Genomic DNA, 16684 nt, shown 5'->3' on the forward strand with positions numbered 1-16684 from the left:
GGTACATTGCAATAAAATTTTAGTTGTGGTAGGAATGTGATTCAATTTTGTATTTTAGTCGTAGTTGGGGAACTGAACAGGATCTAGTCCTTCTAGGGGAAATTAATTTGATTTCCCTTAATATTTTAAATAGAACAAATTGAAAATTCCTAAAATTTGAGTTAATTAAACTAGGCTTAAATGCTAAAATAGTCCCTGTGTTTTAGTCCATTGACCAATTTAGTCCCTGTGTTTTTAATTTGGCCAATTTGGTCCTCTTGTTTAGCATAGTTAGCCAATGTGACTCCGCCATAGAAAATCTGTTAAGTTATGAGGTGTCATGTGCAGGGCCCACTTTTTTACTTAGAATAATTTTTGAATAATTGTTTTTTAAAATTTAATTAAAATACGAAGAAGAAAAAAAACAAAACTCTATCGCTTTACCTTTCTCCTTACCCCTGCAACCCTCCCAGCGCCTCTCACCCAGCTCACCCGGCAAGCTACCGCCGCAACAATTGGCATTTAAGCCATTAAACTAATAATAAATCACTTTTGACCAATCAATTGGCTCTTTGTTTAATGATATTTCTCTCCATTAGTTTATTTATTTTATAAAGGTTTGAGGTTTTATTTCCTAAACCAAATTTTTTTGCTAAAATACGCATGTTGCTTGTAAATTCTATTTTAGAGTATAGTATCAATAAATATGTACTCATATTATAAAACGTGGATCGAAAATACTACGTGCTGGATAAGAAAGAGAAGTTAAGAATAATTTCCACTTATGCTGTGTAAACGTGAGCAAAGGAAGGCCCATATATATGCGAAAGAGCTACCTAGCTTTCGAAACAAAGCAAACGAAAGAAAGGAATGATTCTATTACCATTTGGTAAAGTCTATATAGTTTGTTTTGTTGGCAAAGTATAAATGGACCTGTACTTAATTCATAGCTAGAGCACAAGTAATATCTCTCTTCCATAAGAAACTAGCTATTAATGTAGGCATCCTCCCATGGACACCAAATCTAATTATTACGATTATTTCGAACCCTTTTGCAAATGGCAAAGTGGGGAAACCAGCAACACTCTGAGAGTTCATCTCCAAGGTAATATAATTTCCTCATCCCTTTGAAGTTTTGGATGGGCAGAGGTAAATTTTTTGTTTCTTTTTCTTTTCTTAATTGGCTATGTAATTAAGGATCATGATTTCACAAGCCCTAACTTTGCAGAAAAACTTACTTGCAACCAGGATAGCACTGTTGTGCTATCTCCGACCAATAATACTATGACACGTGGAAAAGTTACTAAATTTAAGAAGTAGGCACTAAAGACTTTGATTTCTTGCAATAGTATAGATTGTAGCTAATTCAGTTGAAACATCAAGATTTTATTAGATTTTATTTCTTTTTGCGGTTTATTGTTTGGCAGAGCTGTGTAGAGGTTGGAGTGGGCTCTAGCGAATTCTGAGCCTCTACATTTAGATTTTGTGCATTTACCAGCATTTCATAAAATCGTGACTATCCTAATAATCTGACCGTTTAAGGACATGACATGTTAGCAACACAAGTGTTTAAGTTTACTTTTCATTAGATAATTATTTAATTGTACATAAAAGAAAAATCCACTTCCTTCCTTTCCACAAAAAGTGAGAAGGGGGGGGAGGCTGTTGGTTTCTTCACGAAAGGTGAGGAGGAAGAAGGAGATGCGATGGAGAGAGAGAGAGAGAGATGGTATAGCTGCTTGGGTGGGAAAAAAGATGGTAGATGGTATGTCTACTTGGGTGTGTTGGGGTTGGTGGGGATGGTAAGCTGCATTTCAGTTTTTTTTTTTTTTTTGGTTGAAGATTATGTGACTTTTTAATGTTATTTTTTAGTTTTAAATTGAATTTTCCAATATTTGAAGTTATTAGATTTTTTAATTAATTTTCTCAAAGTTTGATGATGTGTCTTGTTGTAAGCGGTTAGAATGGTCAAGATTTTGCAAAATGGGGGTAAATGTTTAAACTCTAAATGTAAAGGCTCGGAATCCGGCTCTAGCCCATAGCAAGATTTGGTAAAATACTGATTTGGTGCAAATTTGATAAGGTACCCCTACTCTCACATATATTAGCCCACCCTTCTTAAATTTTATAAGCTACGTAACTCATATACTTCCACAAAGCTGCAGCCATTGATTGTATTTTATTCCACAAAGCCAAGAATGAACTTGTTTGGTTTCTAATTTCTCTAGACCAATTGAAGAATCTATTATAATATAGAAGAAAGAAAAACAAATTTTGCCCAGCCCTATCTAAATTCCTGGTTCACCCTCCTGTATCCCGAATTATTATTATATAAGTATATATAGCGTGATTTAAAACCAAAATCTTTCTCAGTCAGTGGGGAGGTTGGGGGTTAAAAAGAGTTCGGATTGATTTTTCCTTATTCCTTGGGCGGCTTTTTATTAAGTAGATTTCAGTTTCCCTTGAACTTTTGCAGGCTTCCAACGGGACCAAATAAACGTGAAGGTCAAGTTTGGCAAAATATTGATCGAAGGAGAACGTGAATATGTTTTGGAAGGAACCTCAGTAACAAGATGGAAGCGCTTCAGCAAAGAAATACCAGTTGAAGGAAGAGAGTACAAGCTGTGCAATATGAAAACAAAATTTGAAGCAGGTGTTCTTTCTATAATTCTGCCTAAGAAAGTTCATAAAGCAGATCAACTTGGCCTGAATAAATTAGTCTCAACGTTGAATGTTACGAGGACTACTGTGGAAGTCATGCTAGCAGTTTCCATGGGGTTGGCTGTTGGGGCATATGGAACATACAAATTGATATTCCCAAATTAATATTTCTTTTTGGTGTTGATTTTTTATTTTTTATAATTGATTTGGGTTGTAGATGTAGAGTATGTATAAGCTGATCAAAATTACTCATCAATATTGACGCTGAAAAGTTCATCCAATATGCCTCGAATAAGAGACAAAATTGAAGACCGCCCATGGTCGGCTTACAATATTCACTATGTTGCTAATGCAAGTATATGGTCGGCTTAAACATTATGCTTTGGTACACATCAAGTAGCATTATATTGTAAGACAATTCATTGTCTTAATTTTAACCATATGAGGACTCAAGTAGTTAGCTTGATCAAGAGCTAAAACTCTAGCTTATCGGATTATCTCTTGCAAAGATATTTTAATTAAAACATAAGAGATAGCAGACTTCCTAATTCCATATAGATTGAAACAACCTAATTTAATGCAAATAGAACACTTGGCTGCTCCTTGATGGGCAAGACATTCGAGTAATGCATATATATAGTGGTCCCTTCCGTTAAAGCAAAGACACACTCAAACAGTTTCTCACCCCATCTAGAGAGAGAGTATCAAAGTGCTGCATAGGTGAAGAAGATCCTCTATTTTCATCATGTCGGATCAAGGTTAGGATTAGGATATAAAGTCTAGTTAAGATTTATATATATTATATTGAGTATCAAGGTGCTGCATAAGTTCAAATGTTATCTTCACAAGCCGTGGATCTTCAAGTTGAGGAAATCAAGAGAAAAATCAAAATGGAATGGATCTTCAGCAAAAGACCAAATGATTTGAGATTTTCATACCTTTTGGTTAGAGAAGAGGAAAGGTCGTGGATTGCTTGGCTTGGAGAAAGAGAGAGCTTTTGTTTAGATCTCTTGATAGAAAGACAGAGAGAGTGAGTGTGGCGGTGTGAGGGAGAGGGAATAACAAAAGCTAGGTTATTTTAGAATGAAAAATTACAAAAATGTCATTGCTCTTAACGGGTTAACGGGTGATTCGCGAATGATACTAACACAACCCGTTAGCTTAACGGGTGACTAACGTTTGAGTGTCCCTCTTGGTTCTAAAATGACACTCATGTCGTTCCGAGCAGGACGATATGCTTGGATTTCAATTTGGTTACCGTTTGATTGTCGATCGAATATCGCATATTAGGCGTTATCCAGGTTCGATATGTTTTGACTGTTGGATCGACTTCATTTTCAACTATGTTGATCTAGGCAATTCTAGGATTGTATAGGAATTCGCGGATCGGGATCCGGAGTTCCGGATACTCCGATTCAATAATTCAAAGTTTAGATAAACGATAATCGTCCGATCATGCGATCATGAACGATCCGACCGTTCGATTCGGACCAAATGTGCAGGACAGGTATAATAAACCTTGTTGAATCCGTAGGAACTCTCAGATCGAAAATGGGAGGTCGTGGGCAACGAGGGCCCAGTTGACCCAATTTAGAAAGTTTGACCCTTAGTTGACTGTGAGTCTTCCGAGGTAGTTTCACCTTTCGAAAAGTGCTAGAACGACCATGTAAACGAGGCTTGACTATTTGTGGACTATTTTGATTATGTTTGGATTATGAATTTATGTTTTAGTGTTTTATGATATTCTTGGGTGTTATTCTGATATTCAAAGTTTATCTTGTTATTTATTTATTTATTGTTATTATGAGTATTATTAAAGTATATGACTGGTGATATTGGATTATTCAAATGTTTATGAGTTATTAGGTAATTGCTTTTACTTTCTAAGGGTATTATACTATGTTTGGTTGTGTAAAGTTGTGAACGGCTTATCAACTAGATTTTGGTGTGGACGAGAAAGTAATTAAATATCATATTATATGTTTAAATTTAATATATATACTCAGTGGCTTGAAAATGTTGAATCATGAACACTAGTTCTTAACAGAATGTGGTTTATATTTTAAGTGTAGTTGATAACTGATTTTTGGGATGTTGATATAAGAGTTGGAAAATGGATTTGTGGAATAAGGGAAAGTTTATGATAAGTTTCGGATTATGGTTTTCAAACCCACCACAAGAGTACCCCCCCAGTTGTCTTTGAAACAGTTTGTCCTTCATGAAAAAGCCCCACAAGTTTCAGGGATGCCTGAACCGTGTGGAGTGAGGATGTGCATTCTCGAGCTGACAACATGTCCCCCGAGTTCTGCGAGGATGTGCGTTCTCGGGTTGACTACATGTCCCCCAAGTTCTGTGAGGAATGCAACTCGGGTTGACTTTGTGTTACCGAGGCCTGTGAGGATGTGTCACATTATGTGACACAAGGAATTGACGGCATAATGTGGGAAATAAATAGAAAATCATGGAATTGACAGATCACAAGTGAAGATATGCCTAGGTGGAGAGTATTTTGGTTTTAAGAGGTTTAAACTAAAACTGATGATTTCATCTTGGTATTTTTTAGTAGAAGTTTTAATACCTATTTTCTGATTTTATGAGACAAGAATTGAAGGTTTCCAAGTTTTACGGATTTTCTACAAATCATATCTATTCTCGTAAGTGATGAATTTGTTTTTACATGTGAAATAGGGAAACATATTTTATTTTAAATTGTTGGTATTGACATTAAGGTTTCATGTGGTTAATGCTATTTTATTAATTTTATCATTTTCCTACTGATAAGTAATATGTTAATTATATATATATATTATGCACACAAGATAAATGGGAGATTGTTCTAACATCAATAGCCCTTGATTGAGTTTCAGCGGATGGATTTGAATTACTTATAAGTTTTACTGAAATAACTACGTATGGCTTGATCCCTTAGTAAGGGTACGTAGGCAACCTAGAGTTACTAGGTGTAGCCATAAGATCAAGTGTTTGAAAAGTTGATCAGTTAAGTTATTTTGGAATTTGATAACGTATTCATGTTGTTCTAAAAGTTGAGATCAGTTTCATATGGCAGAACGATTTATTTGGTACAAAGAGGCCTGAGGCCATAAAGATTTGATGTTTGGTTGCATGAATTCTACTATTGTGCATGCTGAACGGTTGTGGATATTTAAATTGCTTGTTGTATAGGTGAAAAAGTTTTGGGAAACGAGAAATTTACAGGGGAGACTCTGCCGAATTTTTAGCAAAAGTCAAACCCTAAAGAAACTTTGGATTTCATTAGATGGGCAATTTGGTCAAGTGTGCTCAGCACCTGCCAGGTGTCGGACACGCACAGGGTTCGATGCAGATTTCAAAGTGGAATTTGGGTCGGGTCTTTTCATCTAATGAATTGTCTTTCTTCATGAAAGTTTTTCATTAGAATGTCTACTACAACATATCCAAATTTAGGATCATTTGGATAAATGTGGAATCCTCACGACATCAACACATAAGAAGCATACCAGCAACAATGAAAGCTGAAAACAATGGCAATTCGGACTAGCTTCTAGTCCTCAAATGAACATTTGTTATTCATGTGAAAGTTGTTCATTTGGATATCTACTACGACATATCCTAATTTGGCATCATTTGCACAAGTATTAAATCTTCAGGGCATGAATCATGATTTTTGTTTGTGACCGTAGTCTGTGATGACCAGTTAGTTGCAACCATGCTAAATCAGATTTTCTATTGCTCAAATGGAATTAAGTTCTTCATGAATGTTGTTCCTACTTTTGTGGAGAACAATATATCCGAAATTTGCAGCAACTGGATCAATCTAGCATTCCCAGTTTATTATGCATCAAGGCATGTTCGGAGAAGAAATTTAGTAGCTGCTAATCAAGTTTCACTTCTTCAATGGAGGGGCTTCATCACAAGTGAGTTGATTCAAAGAAGAATAAAATAATGATGGGATGGATGGAAAACTTTTAATATTCTTTGTGATGAAGAATATTAAAATAAAGTCAAAGCTCAACACACATGTGAAAAGGTTGAAAGAAGAGAAGAAATAATGCAAGTGGACTTAAAGAATGAATAAAGAAAGAAGTAGAGATGGTGGCCATTATCTCTACATTTCTTTTTTCTTTTAGTCAGCAACTTTTGGCTGTCACTCACCAATTAATGGCAAGTGGACTAATACTTTGGATTTCTTTAAGTCTAATAGTGACAACTTCTGCCATTTCTTATTAAAACCTCTTAGCAACTTTTTTGGGTTTACTTGTATTTTCAGCAACCCACTCACCAAAATCAATGGCAAGTGGGTACTTCAAATTGGTTGCTGGTCCCAACACTTAACCAACCTCATTCTCTATAAATTGAAGGAGAAATCATCAGCAAAAGAAAACCCAATGACCTTCCTACTCTCTAGAGCAGCTCAATCTAGAGTAAACCACAAAAAAAGTGTTGACAGAAAAAGGGACCAACAGCTACAAAAAAAAAAGAAAGGTTTGACCTGTGTTGTAATGAAATGACTAAAATTGAATTAAAAGTATGGTAAAAGATAAAGGAAGATCTAGGTTTTATATATATTTATACATTTATGACTTGGACTTGGTCCGACTTATTAAGGACGTCTAGGCCCGACATGATCCATCCATAAATATAATAAATAATAAATGGAATAAAATAAATGAAAATAACAATAAAGTTGGCTAATGAAATAATATTTAGCCTGTTTTAGTAAACTTCTTATTGTTTTTTACACGTTATGAATTAAGTTATTTTTTTTAATGTTGTCTAGAAATTTGTAATAAAAAGTTATAAAAGGCCTAGTAGACTTGGGCCTTGACATTTGAAACCTTGGTCAGGCCCAGCCCAGCCCAAAAAAATAAAAAAAGACTTCCATTTTTGTAACTCCAAATCTAAATTGGAGCCAAATCCTTGTGTATGTGGCCCAAAACGACAACTATATCATGGCGACAATGGTGTTTCACAGTTGTTGCTTCAACAGAACAAAACAAACCAGTATAACAATCGATGCTAAACCCACTAACATTGACGCCCTGCTTAGATCGAGATAGAGAGCACCACCGTCAGCTACCCAAGACCTTGCACCAAACAAAACGAAAAGAAAAAAAACAAAAAACAAATCCCAGATCCAAACAGATGTGTTGGCGAAACAACAATCAGTTATACTATTATTTAATTCTAAAAATTGAATAATCACAACAATAATATATAATGAAGTTTAATAAAATACTGATTGTTCGTGCAGTCAATGCTTGTAGTTATACAACTATCTTAAATCAAAGTTCTTGAAACATAATTTCACCCCTAGTCAATGCTTATAGTTATACAACTATCTTCAATCAAAGTTCTAGCACCAAGACTTTGATTTCTAACCAATTTTTGATAAATTTCAAAAATTAAATTTGAATTTCGAATTTTAAAATAATTCAAAATTTTAGTTAATTAATTAATTAATTAAACAAGGTTTATATCTATTAATTAATCATTTACCCAAGTCAACCCGAGGTCAAGCCCACAACTCCAAACTAGACCAAACTAGTGGGCCAAACTAGGGTTATAAAGATTATAAATGTTTTCTAATGTTTCAATGTGGGACTACAAATTTAAACTCAAACTTGCTTCAAAGCCATTTCTTGGAAAACCAACAAGATCTAGGCATAAAAACCCAAAATCCATGTAGATATGGGCATATAAAGGGAAAGGTGGAGGAGAAGGAGGAGAGAAGGGGCATACCAGTATAGGGAAGGAGAAGGAGTGGAAAGAAGAAGGGGTGGAGGGGTGGAGGGGCAGTGCCCACCTCCTCCCCTAGTTGAAAGAGGGCTTGGGGGTATTAGAGAGAGAGAGCTTTTTGGGGTTTTGACTAGTTTTTGGATTCCTGAACCTTTACATTTAGCTATTATGCATTTTACATAATTAATATATATATATATTTACTTGTTTCTTATTCGTCAATTTTGTATAAGGACTATCGGATGATAGAGGCTTCAAAAGTAGAGCATTGAATTACAAGCGCTGTAGAGGAAGCCTTGCTAAAAACTAAAGTACTAATTTTTTTTCTTTGAAATTCAATTGTACGTCTAGAATGGACACATGGTGAATCTAACAAACAAACATAAGTAATTGTCTTTGAAATTCTATCAATAAAAATGCATCTTACATGATAAAAAGCAGCTCCCAAAAGCCAATTATATCGAACGGTTGTAGAACAAAAACTTCAAGTGCCCCACTACGCAATTCTATTTATTGAACGTAAAATTCAGAAACCATAAAATGTCGTAGGGTGTTCTTTTTCTTGTTTTTGCAAAGTAATATTGTAAATTACTCTAATGTAAAATGAACTCGGATGCAAGCAGACCGAAGTAACGCACATCTCTATAAAATGCGGGTGTTTAATTAATTATTGATTGTATTATGTGGATAACGCTGCAATTGCTGTGATTGCCATGATGACGGCCATGAAAGCTTGATATGAACCAGACAATGTGATGCCACGAACAGCAGACGACTCGTCGGAGACGGTAATGAAGAGCTTCATGCCCAAATCACAATGATCCTTAACAGAACAAATGTACCATTTATTTCCAGAGGTCTGTAGGTCTATTTTGTCATTTCCACTGGAAAGTGGTGCTTCGTTTTCTGTTGCCTTAATGCATTCCTTGAACCCAGTTCCGTTCACCTTGAACACGTTGTGATTAGGAGCCTTGTAATTGAACACTGTAATTAAAATGTAAAACCAGTCACATTAAGTTAATTTGGTTCTCATAAACTACATAATTAAATGCATACAATTTGCAAATGTACATACCTAGTGTATCACCAACACGAAATACTTTGTCTTTGGCCCAAGCTTGGTAGTCAAAATTAGTTTTCCAGCCGCTGTCATCTCCGACGACGAATTCTTTCGCCGCGGTGATTGTAGGAAGAAGAACCACAAGGATGGTGATAAGGGTGACAAATTTATTCCATGCCATTGGAAACTTTGACAAGACCTTTTATTATTAGCTCTCAGTGGGTATAGTATGATGAGATTGAGGTACGCATAGGGTCTATTTATAGTAGTTTAAGTTGAAAAATTCATCCAAAGCCTAGAATTAGAGACAAAATTGACGACCGCCTGTGGTCGGCTTACATATTCACTATGTTGCCAATATGGTCGGCTAATTATGCTTCAGATGTCTAATGAGTGAATGAAACGAAAGAGCTGGGAAAAATATGTAAATCTAATGCTTTGATCAACATAAAAAGGATTGGAAATAAAATGTCTAAATTATGATTTTTATTACCTGCTTACATATACTTTTGCAACTTTAGTCCTTAGAGAGAAGTTTATGTATTTCATGAAAAAAAAATTAAATTCATTAAAGATGATATGTGTTTTGAGACAAGCGTTATTGAGAGAGAGGGGATTCGAGACCTCAGGAAAAGGGTAACAACTGATCAACTTAAAAGCACATATGAATTCTCAACATTTTCTCAAAGTAACCTAATATAAATCTAATCACCACATAACAAGGAGCCTTTGGTCACCAACAAAGCTTATGGCTGGCTACCCATTCAAGCCAAGCTATATAAACACGTACCCATTCAATTCAAGCCAAGCTTTTAACAATGAGTTGATAGCAGAAACTCCCAAGCACCGATGGAAATAACATTCGAGAAAGCCATACACATCCCAAAGGACTTAAGCTCATAGTGATCAAAAGCTGACAGATGGACTTCATAACCCACATACCCAATAAGACACCACATCTGTCAAAACCACCTGAATCTCGTCCAATCTCGTCTGGTTATTCAAAGCTCATCCTCCATCCTCAAGTACTCTCCAATATCTGTCTGGTGAAGTACCACAATTCCATTGGGGTCCAACTTCCTACAATCCTGGGTAGACTTGGCCGCAATCCCAAAACCCAACGGGACATCTGACATTGAAAACACAACCACCCCATCACCGGGCACAATATTTTCTGTAATCCTCCCCAAACCACCTTTCAAAACATGGTTTCCGTATAAGAAGGACATCTCGGAGGTAGGTTTGAGCCAGACCTTGTGTTTAGCATTTGAGGCTAATAAACTCAAACACTGAACAGTTAAGTGGAAACTGCCACGTGAGTGAACCTACCAAAACAAGTCCCAAGAGACACTAACTGAGTCCGAGATATATTTGTAGCACGCTTTACTAGTGATTCGCTAACATAGTAGACCTTGTTTTTGTGGAGGCGGAAGCAGTAACGGCCTGATTCTGGGTCTGGACCTTCATGCGAAGGGTTCTCGACGATGTTTTTGAGGTTGTTGCCTGTGAACTTGAAAAGCTTTTCGAACACTGCTGTAGTCTCAGTCTCATCTAAAGGTCTCATCTTTGTCCGGGACTTGAGAAAGCCTTTAGGACACAGTTTTCTGAGTCCGTGCTTGCTCCTCTAGTGTTGCTGATACTCCCTAGGCAAAGCACCATTAATTAATATTTACACATTTGTCAAGATGCAGAGGACCACTTGAGCATGGCTTCACCAGATAACAGTAACAGAACAGTTCAGACAATTGTATTCGTAATTATTTGGGAGAAATTTAATCAGGCTTGATATATACTCTTTGACTGAAAGTATGAAATAGTTGAGTTACATTGGTTTGACAAACAAATGCAGAAGTTGCAAGAAAGATGAATGGCTCCAGAATCATCACCCAACTAAGACTGGCAGCATAACAAGACATAGTAAATACAATAAGAGCTTATCTCATATGGTAATACAACTATGACTAACTAAGAACATAGCATATGCCAAAATATTCGTTCGCTTTTTAAATACCAAGATCGCTGATAACCATGAAATTCTTCCCTTTTATGATCAATATGCATTAAAATAACAACTCAAGTGAACTCAAATAAGCGTAAAAGGGGAGATTTTCATATAAATGATTGCCCCTGCCCAATGTTGCAACAAGTTGATCTTGTTATTCTCAGAAAAATCAAATATAACTGCAAGTTAGCTGTGATCATGATACAATAAACAAAAGATAACCAAACTAATTCAAGAACATCTATACAACTAATTCTTAGAAAACAACTGAAATCCAAAAGCTCTGATACCATGTTAAAGTCCAACTACTAACAAAACTCAAAAAGCTTAAGTCGTTTGAGAATAAGCCAACACTAATGGAACTGTGAGAGATCTAAGCAAATGGCTCAAATACTATTTAGTATCAGCAGTGGATTGGGATGCGCTTCTGGTTTGCTAAATGGAACTTTAAAAGAAATCCAAAACCCCATAATTATTACACCATAGAAAGAACGAACCACCAATGACACACCCAAATTCCAAACAGAAACAAACCCAGTTACGGTGTAGTGTACATCAGCAAGCACAAATCAACCCAGTTTGCATTGCTCAAACAGAAATCAAAATTGAAGCAGAAAGTCCTAACTCTCAAAATCATAATTAGAGTAAAAAATTTCAATTAAGAGAAAATCCCTGAGTTCCCGAAAAATTTGATCAATGAATTAGTCCAATGTTTGTACAATATCTGGCCAAGCATTTCCAAGCATTTCCAAGCATTTCCAAGCTAATCCAAGCAAAGGGAAGGGAGTCCCACATCGACAAAACACAAGAGAAGGGGACTCTCCCTTCCCTATAAAAGAAGACCCCTCTCCTTCAAAGGAGGGGAGGAAGAAAGAGGTTGGGTAGGCTACTAGGGCCTCATGGGCTTACCCATGAGCCCATTTACAAGCCCACGAATCATCGGCCATCAGCCAGATCATCTGCCTTCGGCCATCTGCCTTCAGCCTTCGGCATCTGCCCTCAGCCTGTTGAAGTGAGTCTCCTAATTAATCAAGGAGATTTATTTCCTTGATTAATTAAGGGATTTACTTTCTTATTTTATAGATTTATTTCCTTGGTTAATTAAGGGATTTACTTTCCTATTTTATATAGTTGTCAAATCATTGTATAATTAGGAGATATTTTCCTAATTCCTTACTAGATCTAATTCCTTGTAAAGCACTCATGTAAACTCTTATATATACCTCCTTATGGAGAAGAATAAAAAAGAACCTAACATATTCAAACCAATATTCATATTTTAGCATGGTATCAGAGCAATCGATCCTCGGTTGTCTCTAAGTTCTCATATCAAAATTTCTCCTCCCCTACTCTTCAAGGGGGGGAGGGGGAGTGAAAAAGGATCTGTTTCTCTTTATCATGGAGATTTTGCCTCTTTCTTGACTCTGACATACCCTTCTCTTCAGGGGGAGAAGAAAATTGAAGAGAAGTTTCTATGTTCTTAAGCCGTGTTCACAGGGTTTCTGTGTCCTTTAGCCGTGTTCACAGGGTTTCTGTGTCCTTTAGCCGTGTTCACAGGGTTTCTGTGTTCTCTAAATCCTCGTATCATCGTATCGCATTCCTCATATCCTCGTATCGTATCCTCGTATCCTAAATCAAATTCCTTGTTTCAGATTCAGATCTAAACCCGAATCCCTCGTATCGAATTCCTTGAAACACGAACCCTAAACACACTCTGAATCCTGAATCCCGAAACCCTGAATCCTGAAACTCTGAATCCTGAATCCTGAATCCTGAATCCTGAATCCCGAAATCCTAAACACACCCCGAAACCCTAAACACACTCTGAATCCTGAATCCTGAATCCTGAATCCCGAAACCCTAAAACACATCTTTTTTCTCTTATTTTTAAATCCTTCCGCTGCCATGGATATCGTATCCAAATCCAAATCCGAATCCGAATCCGAATCCCAACCTTCCAACCTGAATCCGAATCCAAATCCAAATCTGAATCCAAATCCGAATCCCAACCTTCCAACCTGAATCCGAATCCGAATCCGAATTTGAATCCCAACCTTCCAACCTGAATCCGAATCCAAATCCAATTCATACATCAAATTCCTCAAATCAAGTTCCTAAATCAAATGGTCGGTCGCCAGTGGAAAGCGACCCGCCCCCCCCCCCCCCCCCCTTAGTTCTTTGAACACGGAGAATCTGCTTCAAAACTACCGGTCGCCAGTGGAAAGCGATTGGTAGCCAAAGAAGCTGTTTCAAACCGACTGGCTGCCAAAATCCAGCGACCGGTCACCAGAGGAAAACGATCAGTTCTCTCCACGCTGTCAAAATTAGGAGGAGGAAATTGAACCATCTTATGAGATTTTTTCCGCTTCAGTCATCTCCCTGCCATCACACTCAGGAGGAGAAAATTGAGGAGTTTGTTCCCGCTCTGGAGAATTCTTCAGCTCCAGTACCACACCAATCACCTGCTGAGGACGTCATTCAGAAGGCACAGAGCCTGCATATCAGATTCTAAAAAAAAAAGGAAGAATCGTGGTAAACCTCCAGTTCACTACGAAGAAGATCTTAATGCAAATGGAAAATATCCCATCAACAATTATGTATCCCTCAACAGATTATCAGAGTCACGGGTACACTTTGTGAAGCAGTTAGCCGACATACCTGTTCCCAATAGTGTAATTGAAGCACTAGAAGACCAAAAAATGGAAAGAAGTCAAGAATGAAGAAATGCGAGCTCTCCAGAAGAATGGCACATGGGCACAGTGTGTCTCATAGGAATGCAGTTGATCGAATCTTAAGGTACTTAAAGTTAACCCTTGGAAAAGGATTAATGTTCTCAAAAATTCGCATGGATTATCGACTTGGGTGCTACAAATTTCATGACTCACTTATCAAGTTGGGCATTTGTGACGTATATGCACCAACTTGAGGAGGAGTGTTGAAGTGAGTCTCCTAATTAATCAAGGAGATTTATTTCCTTGATTAATTAAGGGATTTACTTTCTTATTTTATAGATTTATTTCCTTGGTTAATTAAGGGATTTACTTTCCTATTTTATATAGTTGTCAAATCATTGTATAATTAGGAGATATTTTCCTAATTCCTTACTAGATCTAATTCCTTGTAAAGCACTCATGTAAACTCTTATATATACCTCCTTATGGAGAAGAATAAAAAAGAACCTAACATATTCAAACCAATATTCATATTTTAGCACAGCCTTCGGCATCTGCCTTCGGCCTTCGGTATTCTTCCTCTTCCCCTTGGGTCTAACCCTATGTACAATGTATACACACATTATTATAATGAGAACATACTTCTCTGTGGACGTAGCCCATTATTCGGGTGAACCACGTACATTTGTCTTCTGTATGCATGTCCATTTATTTACCGATTGCTCTTACATACTGAGGGTCCTCACCCTCAACATCCACCTCATCTTTAAGTTGGCCTACATACTACCTGCCTAGTTTTAGCGCAAACAGATTGGCGCCGTCTGTGGGAAACGACACAAAACGCTATGTCGTTCTCCTTCACGAGTGCTCTCGGCACCCTTTTGAGCCATGCCCTCGGCACCTCCTACAATCGGCCTTCGGCCTTCGGCACCCTTGCATCATTCGGCGCGTGCGATGTTTTCACATCCCCCCAATGATTCGGCATCGGCCTTCGGCCTTCGGTACCGTTGCATCATTCGGCGCGTGCAATGTTTTCACATCCCCCCAATGATTCGGCATCTGCCTTTGGCCTTCGGCACCCATCATCATTCGGCGCGTGCGATGTCTTCACATCCCCCCAATGATTCGGCATCTGCCTTTGGCCTTCGGCACCCATCATCATTCGGCGCGTGCGATGTCTTCACATCCCCCCAATGATTCGGCATCTGCCTTTGGCCTTCGGCACCCATCATCATTCGGCGCGTGCGATGTCTTTACATCCCCCCAATGATTCAGCATCAGCCTTCGGCCATCACCTTCAGCCATGCCGAACGGCACCTTCTAGGAGACACTTCTCCAGCGCCTTTTCTCAAAGCCATCAGCTTCGGCCATTAGCCTTCGGCCATTAGCCTTCGGCCATCAGCTTCGGCCATCAGCTTCGGCCTTCGGCCATCAGCCTTGGGCCATCAGCCTTGGGCCATCAGCTTCAGCCTTCGGCCATCAGCCTTCGGCCATCACCTTCAGCCATGCCGAACGGCACCTTCTAGGAGACACTTCTCCAGCGCCTTTTCTCAAAGCCATCAGCTTCGGCCATCAGCCTTCGGCCATCAGCTTCGGCCATCAGCTTCAGCCTTCGGCCATCAGCCTTCGGCCATCAGCTTCAGCCTTCGGCCATCAGCCTTCGGCCATTACCTTCAGCCATGCCCAACGGCACCTTCTAGGAGACACTTCTCCAGCGCCTTTTCTCAAAGCCATCAGCTTCAGCCTTCGGCCATCAGCTTCAGCCTTCGGCCATCAGCCTTCGTCCATCAGCTTCGGCCATCAGCTTCAGCCTTCGGCCATCGGCACATCATGCCGTCTCTTATCCAAGCTCACTCCCTTGGGCACTTGGGGGACTACATACCACCATCGGCAACTATGGGACCATTGTGTCCGGGTCAGAATGCCGAATACACATTCAAGTCCCCAACCGAGAAGCTTCTCAATCGGCAACTTGGGGGACTACTGTTTGTACCATATCTGACCCTCCACTCGTACAACGACACGTGGATCTTATAAACTCGCCCAAGTACCCAAGGCCTCGGACAATCGGCATCGGCCACCGATGGCATTGTCTCAAAGCTGCGAACAGCCATTACGAGCCCAACTCGTCTACAATCGGCATCCCCTACCAATTGTAGAGAATCAACCTCGAAGTATCCGCCCAAAATATCTAAGGACTCGTGTCAACCTCATAGGGCCCTCCCACGAGTCCCACATCGAAAATGAGCACTAAGAGCACACAAAATGTCCTCTATAAATAGGCCCCTTCCACTACAATACAGAAGTAAGACTTTTCAGCTTGACTTTTATACTTCTATATGGTCAACAGCAAGAGCTCTTAAAACAACAATCTTACTTGAGCATCGGAGGGTCTTAGGCTGGTTCCACACCGGTTCCATAGACCTTACGAGTCTCGACTTCTTTCTATTTAGGATCGGCATCCAAGGACAGGAAGAATCGGCATCCAACATTCAATCGATCTCTCGATCGTCCATCTCGCTTGTAAGTTGCACTCATTTCTATCTGTTCAGATTTAGCGCCAACATCCAATAT

General features: G+C 38.6%; 2 protein-coding genes and 1 pseudogene across 2 annotated transcripts; 1 reads left to right on the forward strand and 2 right to left on the reverse strand.

Moving 5' to 3' along the window:
* The first annotated feature begins 934 nt into the window (after nucleotides 1-934).
* On the forward strand, nucleotides 935-2978 carry LOC110773566 (uncharacterized). The gene is made up of 2 exons (XM_021978091.2): nucleotides 935-1084; nucleotides 2456-2978. Exons 1-2 carry the CDS (start codon nucleotides 991-993, stop codon nucleotides 2803-2805), a joined length of 444 nt encoding a protein of 147 aa, XP_021833783.2. The 5' UTR covers nucleotides 935-990; the 3' UTR covers nucleotides 2806-2978.
* A 5798-nt stretch (nucleotides 2979-8776) lies between these two features.
* LOC110753585 (blue copper protein 1a-like) lies at nucleotides 8777-9632 on the reverse strand. The gene is made up of 2 exons (XM_021954516.2): nucleotides 9452-9632; nucleotides 8777-9360 (listed from the first exon to the last, which is right to left on the reverse strand). The coding sequence occupies exons 1-2, from the start codon at nucleotides 9615-9617 to the stop codon at nucleotides 9056-9058; spliced, it is 471 nt and encodes a 156-aa protein (XP_021810208.1). The 5' UTR covers nucleotides 9618-9632; the 3' UTR covers nucleotides 8777-9055.
* A 746-nt stretch (nucleotides 9633-10378) lies between these two features.
* Nucleotides 10379-11000, reverse strand: LOC148292810 (uncharacterized; annotated as a pseudogene).
* Between the last annotated feature and the right edge of the window lie 5684 nt (nucleotides 11001-16684).

This window comes from Prunus avium, chromosome 7 (genome assembly GCF_965620075.1).
Source record: "Prunus avium chromosome 7, drPruAviu1.hap1.1, whole genome shotgun sequence".
In the NCBI taxonomy this organism is placed as follows: domain Eukaryota; kingdom Viridiplantae; phylum Streptophyta; class Magnoliopsida; order Rosales; family Rosaceae; genus Prunus; species Prunus avium.